Here is an 11,547-nt window from a genome sequence, read left to right as displayed (position 1 = left end):
CAAATACGCTTCCAAAACAAAGAACCAGAAGCCATGAGGTGTGTATCACATGATACATTTACTTAATGTTGTTGTTTTCGTCATTGACACGTGTATGGAACAGATCACTGGACTCCAGCTTTACACAGTTTTTGGTGTGAGTGTTTTTTTCCACTCCTGACTGGAATAAGATGGTCTGTTGTTCACACCCAGTGTTGATTTTCCATTCTCTGCAGCGACAGCCTGTACGGCGCATGGGGGGGACACATGCAAGATCTCAGACCTGCTCTCCAGATTCTTCTAGTTACCGTTAACTAACCCAACCATCTCCACCATCTGCAACCGGGACCTGCAGCCTTTCAGAAGAGCCTATGTAAGCCATGGAAAAGCACCAGCAATTTCTGCACCAAAGGAGTAAAATGTTACGACTCTTGGATGTTTGGGTTTGGCTTCTGTTGTGTTTGTGTTGTTTCTTAAGAGGTTTAGCCACGTTCTGTTCAGGTCCCCGTATTCATTAAGATCTCTCCGCATTGGTTCAATTCCTTTGCATTTCGGTTTTATTCTCGGGTTCTGCTCTTTGCACATTTGTTGTATTCGATCAGTGGGATTCTTTCTCGCCGTTTTCGTCGAGTATCGTTCAGCTCCTAGTGTTAATTATCCATCTTTCCTCCAGTCTACCTGTTCCCTCTCTCTCTTCCTTTCTCTACTTCCTCTTTGTTATCGACCACCTGCCTCTCTCAACAATCATACTGTATTTAAGCCTCTTAGTTTCTGGCTCGGTTTAACACCTGCTTCTCCTTTTACTATCCCCGTCTCCCTTGTGTTTTGCAAGTCATCTTATTAAAATTCTAATTTTTACCAGAGTTCTGCGCTCGGGTCCTCTTTAAACCTCATGATATTAAGAGCCATTTTGGAAAAAAAGTTAAAGGAAAAAGGAGGTTTTAACATGGAGGACTGGTGGATAGGGGCTCCAAATAAAGAGGCAGAGTTTCCTTGATATTTTATTATTGTGCAATAAAGCTGGCAAACCAATAAAAACTTTCTAACTCACACTCCTTATTTTGCATGAAATGAAAAAAATATCTTAGGGAAAAGTCGAATCAAAATGACGTTACGGGCCACAAACAGCATTTCCTGCATAGAATAATGTATCTCCCCCGCATACATCTCTAACAAAAACATCATTCCTCAAAGGAATATGATCTGAGTCCATACATCATCTGAGCTTTCTACGAACATCTTCAGTCAGGTATGAGTCAGCAATTTTTTTTTAGCATTTATCCTGAAAGGCACAAAGAGCCTCTGGTAGATCCCTCCAAAAAAAGAAAAGCTAATAGTGATAAAGAAAAACAAAACTCCATAAAAGCATCATTAGGGGTTAAACTTCTTACAATCAGATGGATTGTGTGCATGGAAAAAAAAAAACGTATCGGCGCCTTTACACCCTCTGGTAAATGAGCACAATATGGAGAGTAACAACCGGAAACCAGTGCAACTTATAACGTTTTGAAACTTTTATTGGTTTGACTGGCATTGTTATTCAGGAGGTGCACACCAATGCAAAACAAAAGGCACAGCTTCAAAAAAAAAAAAAAAAAAAAAAAAAAAGAGAGAAACACAGTAACTCTGCTGTATTGCTGTTTGGAAAACAATGAAAGTAGAGAGGGAAATGTTCGTGACATGAGACCTAACCTAACTGGGAAGCGTCAACCTATTTTTAAGAAACATATACAGTCGCGTCTGAAGCAGGTATTAAACATACTTTTAACATTTTTACATTACTAATGTGCTTAATTATTTGTCTTTTATAATATTGTAATCGCAAGTGTCGTGTTATCATTGTCTGCAGGTGGAAAAGAATCATAACGAACAAAAATAAAGGCTTTAAAACATCAATCTGTGTGTAATTGATCTATATGGTGTGTTTTTATATCATACACTTCTTGTATGATATATGGGGGGGAGGGAGGAATCCCATGCTAAAAACAAAACGTTTTTAGCACAATTGATTTTAACTAGTTTCTAGTTAAAATCAATTGTGGCACAATTATTGGCATCTCCATTTGAGCTAAAATCTAAAATAAATGGTGGTGTCAGGAAATATTGTTTGTAAGTTTGGAAGTTGATGGTACCAATTTAAAATTTAAAATATAAATACGTATTTACAATCTATGATATGGACTTGAAAAAGATTTTTTTTTCACAAATAAAGTTTACAAATGACAAAGAATCAACTAAATAAGCAAAAGTTACATTTTATTGTAAAGGGCATACAGAAGAAAGAGCTGAAAGAGTAAATAATTCAATAAATGACTCAAAAAGTACAAGTAAATGTAAAAACATATATATAAAAAAATAATGAAACAACGAAAAAAGGATTGCAAGAGTAAGTAAACAACTAAATAAATCTTAGCCCGATGATCGAACAGAACAGATGCTGATGACAGCCGGGGTCTTCAGCCTGCCGGATATAAAACAGATGCTGCACATCCTCCAAAACATCTCACCACATTAAAAAAAAACAAAAAAACAAAAACAAACAGGCGCTCCGCCGTGTGAGCGCCGTTGATCCATCTGATCCATGTGAATGTGCGCAACGGGGGCTGAAAAGTGCCGATCTGTCTTTCTGCTCCTGTTTTTTCTTTTTTCTTTTTTTTTTTTTTTTTACGCAGCGGCGCCGCGAGCCTCTCTCTCAGCTTGGTGATCTCCCATCATCTCCCCCCTCCCTGAAAAACAGCTGGCTCCATAGAAAAAGCTCCAGGACCTCCAGTCCTCATCTCGGCCTGAGTAAGATTCTGTCCAAAGTCTTACTCCGGCTGACTTTGCAGGATCGGCTGTCGGAGGGGAAACACTCGGTTTTGAGCGCTGTAACACTGACCTCCAGGGAAGTGATGTTTGTTGTAAGAAAAAGAGGAGATCTGCTTCTGGGGATTTGTTAAGAGTGTGGCTGTTTTTACAGTCATTATTTGGGAAGTTTAACGTTCACGTACAATTTTGAACCCTTTTTTTTAAGTTAAAATGTGCAATTTGAGGGAAATTTAGCGTTTATTTCGTGTCACAAACGGAAAATCAATGTGCGGAGGGAGGGGCGGCGGCTGAGGTTTCTTTTTTTTTTTTTTTTATGAGAGCACATGGGGCATTATTGGGAGCGAGAGCGCACCGTGCTGCAGGAGGCAGAGCTGCGGCTGGACGCTGCTCAGCGCCTCACGAGCCGGAGGAAGCATGGCACGCGTCCTCCAACATGCAGCGGACACGTTCTCTCAACATGCGTTATCCTCCGATGAAGCGGACAGTCAGAGCTGCACGCTGCGCCCTAACCGGGGGTCTACTGGTGCGCGCCTGTCTCGTCAGATTTGGTAGACCTGCGTCGGAGCCGTGCGTTACTGATGGACTCCCGTGTTGCTAGAGGAGCTGGACGGTGAGTTGATCCCGACCGCTCCACCCAGCATGGAGTCGCAGAACGCAAGCGGGATGGACGCGTTCACGGTGGTCCAGCTGAATTCCTCCTGGAGCCCCGACAGCGGCTACTCTCTGGCCGCGATAGCCGGCATCGCCGCTCTCGTAAGTTTTCTGATTCTTTTCACCGTAGTTGGGAACATTCTGGTGGTCATCGCCGTGCTAACGAGCAGGGCGCTGAAAGCCCCCCAGAACCTGTTCCTGGTGTCCCTGGCCACCGCGGACATCCTGGTCGCCACTCTGGTGATGCCCTTCTCTCTGGCCAATGAACTCATGGGCTACTGGTATTTCGGGAAAGTTTGGTGCGGCATCTATCTGGCTTTGGACGTGCTGTTCTGCACCTCCTCCATTGTGCACCTGTGCGCAATCAGCCTGGACCGGTACTGGTCCGTTACGCAGGCTGTCGAGTACAACCTGAAGCGGACTCCGAAGCGCATCAAGTGCATCATCCTGATCGTGTGGCTGATCTCTGCCTTCATCTCCTCCCCTCCGCTCATGTCTGTCGACAGCAACAAGGAGCTCGGCTCTCAGCCTCAGTGCGAGCTGAACGACGACACCTGGTACATCCTCTCCTCCAGCACTGCCTCCTTCTTCGCGCCCTGCTTGATAATGATCCTGGTGTACATCAGGATATACCAGGTGGCCAAAACCAGAACCAGGAGTGTGTCGGGGAAGAACCCCAGGCCGGATGGCGTCACACAAACTGAGAACGGACTGAGCAAGCCGTCTTCGCCTTTCCACGGGGAGGGGGAGAACGGTCACTGCCAGTGCCCTCCCACACCCAGCCAACGCACAGTCACCACGGGTCCACAGACTGAGGAGGCCGACATGGAGGAGAGCTCCTCCTCTGAGGGCAAAGGTCACAAACCCCAGCGGCGGGACTCCCAGAGAGCCCCCGTGGGTGGCCAGAAGAAAAGCTCTCTCCCCATTCGCATCTCCGGGGTCAGCAACAAGTCCGTGGACCTCTTCGTCTCCAGGAGGAAGTGTCGCCGGAGCTCGTTCGCCAGGAAGAAGGTCTCCCAGGCGCGAGAGAAGAGGTTTACGTTCGTCCTGGCTGTGGTCATGGGGGTGTTCGTGGTGTGCTGGTTCCCCTTTTTCTTCAGCTACAGCCTGTACGGGATTTGCGGAGACTCGTGTAAGATCCCCCTCCCGCTGTTCAAGTTCTTCTTCTGGATCGGCTACTGCAACAGCTCCCTCAACCCGGCCATTTACACCATCTTCAACCGGGACTTCAGGCGTGCCTTTCAGAAAATCCTCTGCAAGTCGTGGAAGAAGTCCTTCTAGGCCTGAAAGGGAAAAACCTGACGGATTGTGTTTTGCTCTTCGTTAAATCTCATTGTCCAGTATCGTGTCTTTCATGGAAGTGCACACAGGAGCGACATGCTGTATATTTTCATCACTATGCCTCTTACAGAACTTCCTGATCTGATTTATTGAGTGGAGCCGTCCTTTATGTCTGAGCTGTAATGCTGTAGAGGGGTATTTTCAATACAACCCCCCACCCCCCTTCCCTTCCTCCATATCCACAAAAGATAACATTATGTGGCAGCTAAAAGGTAAAATAAGTAGATAACAAGCCACAAGCCATTTTCAGTTTGTGCTTTTGTTTTGGAGCTCCTCCATTTTGCCTATTGTTATTAAATCATTCCAACACTTTTATTCAAAGCTTTATTTAAGGAGTGCAAAAATGCATGAAGGAAGCACAAAGTGAGTATTCTCATTAAGACAGCGACACTTTAAAGGACAGCTTGACATTTTGGGAAGTGTAGTTTATAACTTAGTGTCTGATAAATGAGGTATAACCAGTGGTCAAGTGTGTTGCAAGAAAAATAAAAGCAACAGGTTGTTTTGTTTTAGCATTAACCAGATTCCCACATGTTGCACAATTTGGTCAATCTGAGGAAAGTGTTAAAACAATTTGTCATTGCAGAGGTGTTGGATTTTGTTGTGAAGTGACAAGTGGGGTCAATCCCTAATGTTAAGCTTCACGTTTTGAACAGTTGATGAGGTTTAATGTGCTAAGAAATGCAGGTTGAAAAAGCCTTTCCATCAGATGTATATGACTAAATAAATCTAAAAACCTTCTCAAGACAGCAGATAATAATATCTCTACAAATAGAAAAAGTTGGGAGGTTCTGTGAAGACGTTATTAGCAGACAATATCTTACCTGCATTAAACAATTCTCCTTCAGTTATTTTAAATCTGGATAATCAGGCTGAAGCAGCTGAGAGTTTTAAGACGACCACAATCTCATAAATGTCACAATGACCTATGAGTGATTACAGCGCAGTTATTTACAACGGAGCAAATAATTATTTACATGTAAAAAGAGATGTAGAAGTAAAGATTTGTAAATATTTCTAACTTTTACACTGCTGCACTTTACTGTCATACAGTTGCACTTTGTTCTTTTTGCAATGTATTTCGTACAAGAAGATCCTTGGCGGCGCCAACCTCTGTTTCTTACATGTAGATAGATATTTGTCGTTGCGAGCAGAAATAAAATCCAATGAAAGCATGGCGGCTCAAGGGTCAACAAAATGCACCTTGTGAGAATTTATTTGATGTTTTTGAGATTGATGTTAATTAAAGACGGCAAAAGTTTGGTGCAGGACGGCCATCTATGACTCCCAGGCCTCATTTTATTCAGGGACACGTCTAAAGGATGCAGGACTTTGGCTTTAACTTTAGCTTCACTTCTGCTTCCAGGACTAATTGTTCTGTATTTATGCCAAACAAAGACAACAGGAGAGGCATCTACTGAAGGTAGTCATAGATAACCTTTCAACAGAACCTGCTTTCAAAATCCTCATACTTTCAAACCTTAGGAACATTAAAGTTCAGTTTTAATTCTGAAACTGAATTCATGTTTACATGGACCTGATTGGCAGTTCTGAATATGCCAACTTATATACACAGCTTCAGCTCTTTCTTGTTGACTCTTTCTTAAAAATGAAACTTGGTTGTCATTTTGGAAGCGTAACCAAACCTTGATTGTTCCTCTTTATTAAAATGATTCAAATTAAATGATGAAACCTAAGTTTGCGCACTCTTAAAAACTGCTGGGTCATTTCGCTAATCCAGTTCTTGTGTGAGACGCCACAGTGTGCTGGCATTTTAACCACCAAATATTGGACAAAGGGAGTAATGTGTAAGGTTTTTTTTGTGTGTGTGTGCATAGAAACCATAACCTTAAATTTTAAAGGTATTCCTTTTGCCATCCAGTTTCCTCGCTTTGGCTTGCTGGTGCCAACATCAAACTGTTGAATTTTTCATGATTCCTGCTGTAAACATACTTTAAAACTGCAACTGTTCAGGCTGGGGGGCCTTGAGTGTTGTCACGGCGATACATGACCCTGACTGATGATGACGTGAACATAATACGTTAGTCTCTGACACTGAAATCTGCTTTGTGTTTAGCTTTGAGAGGCACTGACATTATGTTCACTTGGATATAAGAAAATGTTTTTATGACGCACAATCAAGGTCATAACTTTCACAATGACCCTAAACTGCTAAGAAACATACATTTACTTTGAAAGTATTTTATTTAAAAGTAAAAAAAAAAAAACTACCTCTGTTATTTTCTGCTGCTTCTGGATTTGGCAAAGTGCAGTTCATATCCTTATTCTGCTTAATCTGTTTGCTGTTGTGCAAAAGTAACAGATAGATAACCCATAATGTCACCTGGTGTGATACTGACACATGCACAGTAATGGTGAATAAATTGCTTGGAAAATGCTAGCATGACTTTATTTCTTGTTTATATAGAGGGGATGTAGCTATGTTACATTTCTTCCCAAGGTTTACCCAGACAAGACGTGATATTGGGCTTGGGCAAACCAAAAGTGAGATGCCCAGGAGAAATCCCGATCAGACGTCTACATCACCACAGCGTACGCATTTCTACGAGGGGAAACGGGCGTTCTTCACCGAGCTATTCCCCGACGACGCGGCTCTTCATCTTACATCTCGAGCTTAGGCCAGTCGTCCCTTGGTCTGGGATCTCCCAGAAGACGCCAGATATTGGGAACTCTTCTGAGTGTGAGAAAAAAATAAATCAAGGATGGGTGGATAAATGTAACTGCATAGTCTGCTGTTACATGAAAGCAAAACACTGACTCCCCAGGCCTAGTTGACATAACCCTGACTCAACAAAGAAGGCATGCTGCTTTAGCGTAGTGGGGAAATTGGTAAGCATCAGATTGGCCGCAGCAAAAAGTGGAAATTTTGAGACAGGTGTGCGGGTTACAGGTCACCGAGGAAGCAATAGAGGGGTCTGAAGTTAGATCAAAGAAAAAGAGGCATTCGGTTTCTCTTATGGAGTGCCGCCATATGCGTCGGTGACCTTTCGGCCCAACAGGTTTGATGTCGGTTCTGGCAGCATCATAATCTAATATTCCCCGGAGCCCCTGTGGGCCAGAATGAGGAGAAACTGAATTCCCCACTTAAAAACGTCACGTTTTCGTCCTGTGGGTGAGCGCGCATGCACGCAGCTAAGAGCCATTTGTAACGGGTTACGATCCCATCTGCTGTTGTTCCAACTGCTATTCGCAGCCACCGGAGATTCATGTCCAAAAATCCGCAAAAATAAAACCGCTCCTCACCACGTGTAATTGTGATGGGTGGGAAGTGTGATAGAAGACAGCAGGGAAATCTGTCGCCGTTGTTTGCAACCAAAAAGCTTTTGATGAAGACGTTTTCTTTCTACTCTTTTCTGCATGAGCCTACCCCGCTGTGAGGACGGAAGCTGCAAGTGGTGCAAAGTAATTAAATTTATTGATTACTTTGAACACCTGAAGAAACAAAAAAGAAGAAAAAAATGATTTGCAAGGCTAACAGAGATGATTTAAAACACCCTCTCAGTAAGAATACCATTTGTCCACTTTATGACTATGGATCTCAGATTCTAACTATCAACTGGATTCTCCAAAGATGCTAAAGGTTTAAAGGGGCATGCTGTAAAATTTTGGATATTAGGACTCAAGAGGTTTTGCTTTTTTTTTTTTTTTTTTTCCCCATTTTGGCTCAATATCCAAATGAAACAAAGTAAGGAAAGTAAGGTTGTTCTAGCCAGTAAATTTACCAGATGGGAAGAAATTATAAAGAAACCCTGTTTTGGAAAACATCAACTCCAAAAATACCTAGAAGTTACTTTGCAACCAAGTAAAAATTCACGAGTATTGAGTGGAAGCCATGCCTGTTCACAAATCTTACAACTTCAAACAGCTGAGAACAACAACTATTGTAACACTGAGCACATTCTGGATGGAGGGCTAGATTTCAAATCTTAGATGTATTTGCTTCCGGTACAGGTACACAAACTCAAACAAAGTGAGCTGTTTTTCCTCCGAGACGTTTCTTACCTGACGTGTCTCTTGAGTTTGAGCTCTTAGAGCTGCGGCTTTCTGTCTCAGGCAGATCTGAAATGTGATCTGTGTAAAATAAAGAGTTTGTTTTCAAGAAACGTCATGGCTGGTGGTGAACCTGTAATGTGTTGCTATGGGTTTTGGATTATTACCCTGCTGATAGACCCAAATTTCCTTTGTAGAAAACCGAGAGCGGCGGCTACAGCCCGGTGTGGCTTATATATGTACGTTTCCAGTTTTTTTTTTTTTTTACTTTGTGGGTACGGCTTATAGGTAGGTGCTCTCTATAGTCCGGAAAATACGGTATGTATTCTTGAAACAGGAACCTGTAAGCCAGTGTTGTGTTCAAGACCACCCAACCCGAGACCAAGACAAGACCAAGACCAGAGTGTATCGAGACCGAGACAAGACCAAGACTTTTGGGGTCCGAGACCAAGTCAAGACCAAGACCGAGGGGAGTCGAGACCGAGTCAAGACCAAGACCAGCGGCCCGCGCTACATGACACAATAAAATGTAAAATATGATCGAAATTGCTTCTCAAAATAATCTGAAAGATCCATATTACCATAAAACACCTAGATATTAAATACTTAATACATTTTACCAATATTAAATATTCCATTTATGTGCTAAAATGTGTGGTCTCGTGCCATCCCTAAAAACATAACGCCCTGGACATTTGCCCATATTGCTCATATAAGAAGCCACCACTGTCTGCACCATTAAACATAGCAATTGAGGCAATGCCCTGACGGTAAATAACGCTCACCTACGAACACTGACCAAGGAGCAACAAGCAAGAAGTAACCAAACAGAAGGCGCTCATCGTGACTGTTTTCACTCTCTCTCCCAGTACATGAAGCCAGGTAGTCTGACACCATGGCAGACATTACAGCTGCCACTTTGAACAAAAACAATCAAAAAGCAATGTGCATGCTCTGCGTGCTCTTTGGTTCTTGTGTTTTAGTTATTTGTTAATTTAAATATCAACGTACATAATAAAATAAAATAATGATGCAGTGTGTACACAGAGCATTACAAGAACAAAGAACGGGTGTTCTGTCAGGTCAGATCGTCATACGCTTAGCACAAACTCACGGTGTTCTGTCAGATCAGCATACGTTGTCAGATAGTCGTACGCTTAGCTCAGACATGCATACGCTGTCATTACCATATGATTTTATTTAATCAGCAACATAGAATCATGACGTAGATCATTATTAACAGTTATTAACAGTTGTATGGCATCCAGCTGCAGCCAGACCTGCTTTAAACACACTTTGAAACCACGACAACGCATGTATATCTATCTAGTTATCATATTATGTCATATTATGACAATTTAATTACTTATTTTTGTCATAACTTGTTGCGTATGCTGACAACTCCACTGACGGTCGGACTTAATGCGCATGCGCTGGCATGGTACTCACTGCATGTATGCTATTCTGACAGCGTATGGCTATGTGATAGAACACCGGCTATATCTGTCAGACACGTCATTACCATAAGATTTCATTTAATCAACAACATAGAATCATGACGTAGATCGTCATACACTTTGTTATTAACAGTTGTATGGCATCCTGACTTAGCGGTTAAGTGAGTTTTACACGGGCGTGTGTTGTAGCTGACTCCAGCTGCAGCCAGACCTGCTTTAAATACACTTTGAAACCATGACAACACATGTATATCTATATAGTTATCATTGAAAACAATTTAATGACTTATGTTCATCATAACTTGCTGCGTATGGTGAACTGACAACTCCTCTGACCGTCGAATTTCTTAATGCTTACTGCATGTATGCTATCCTGACAGCGTATGGCTATCTGATAGAACAACGGCTCTCAGTGAGTGACACTCCAGTCCTATCTAATAAGTAAAGAGCCGTGGAGAAGAATCGACTGTTTCTGAATGTCACCTCACTATATTGCAGACTTTTGGACATAGCGTTGTCCCATATATGCGACAAGTCAGTCAACACCTCCGCACAATAATTCAGCACAGTGAGTGATAAAATTTTTCATCACAATGCTTATGTGTCTCTGTACAGCTAGCTTTGATAACATCACGTTAACGGAGCTTACCTTCTTTGAGCTACTTTTCTAAGTGACGAAAAAAGTTAGACGTCTGTGAAAGCGAAGCGCTGCTGAGTTAGCTGTGGCCATCGGATTTCTTACTATTTATGCAGCGATATTCCATTACTGACCATTAGACAAACATTTTCTGCCGCTGAGAGGAAACCACTGCGCATGTCCTGGAGCGCCGCGCGTGAGTGAAAAGTGGGGAGGGTGGGGGGAGTAACAGAAACACGTAGTTGCTTGGATTTTAATCGGTGCGTTTTGCATCCACTGAAAACAAAGATGTTAACAAATAAAGTGGACAGAATGCTGTACGTTTAGTGATATTTTCACAGTTGCGGTCTTGACTGGTCTTGAAATAAAATGCCGAGTCCTCAGCGCCCGAGACCGAGACAAGACCGAGACCAAATGCGGTCGAGTCCGAGACGAGACCGAGACCATCAAAAAATGGTCTTAAGACCGGTCTTAAGACCAAGACCAACTTCGAGTACCACAACACTGCTGTAAGCCAATAATTGTGCAAGTTTTGACTTCATGCAAATAATCATTTAGCATAAGTGCTTGAAATTAAAAGTGAGATTTTTTCTAGAGTTTCCAGATGAGATTTTCTACTATAATAAACATTGAAGATTTCAGGGCTTTTTTTTCCCCACAAAG

General features: G+C 42.5%; 1 protein-coding gene across 1 annotated transcript; it reads left to right on the top strand.

The window, feature by feature from the left end:
• The first annotated feature begins 2,008 nt into the window (after window positions 1–2,008).
• LOC106905564 (alpha-2 adrenergic receptor) lies at window positions 2,009–4,810 on the top strand. Its single transcript, XM_014970458.2, has one exon. It carries the CDS (start codon window positions 3,427–3,429, stop codon window positions 4,717–4,719), a length of 1,293 nt encoding a protein of 430 aa, XP_014825944.1. The 5' UTR covers window positions 2,009–3,426; the 3' UTR covers window positions 4,720–4,810.
• Window positions 4,811–11,547: the final 6,737 nt, after the last annotated feature.

This window comes from Poecilia mexicana, unplaced genomic scaffold, assembly GCF_051168715.1.
Source record: "Poecilia mexicana isolate PSO_F unplaced genomic scaffold, ASM5116871v1 scaffold_18, whole genome shotgun sequence".
Lineage (NCBI taxonomy): Eukaryota > Metazoa > Chordata > Actinopteri > Cyprinodontiformes > Poeciliidae > Poecilia > Poecilia mexicana.
The sequence above is the reverse complement of the archived record's forward strand: the minus strand, read 5'-3'. Positions and strand labels throughout refer to the sequence as shown.

Excerpts from the sequence above, each read along its gene's own strand:
- LOC106905564 (XM_014970458.2), top strand. The coding sequence starts at position 3,427 with ATGGAGTCGCAGAACGCAAGCGGGATGGACGCGTTCACGGTGGTCCAG.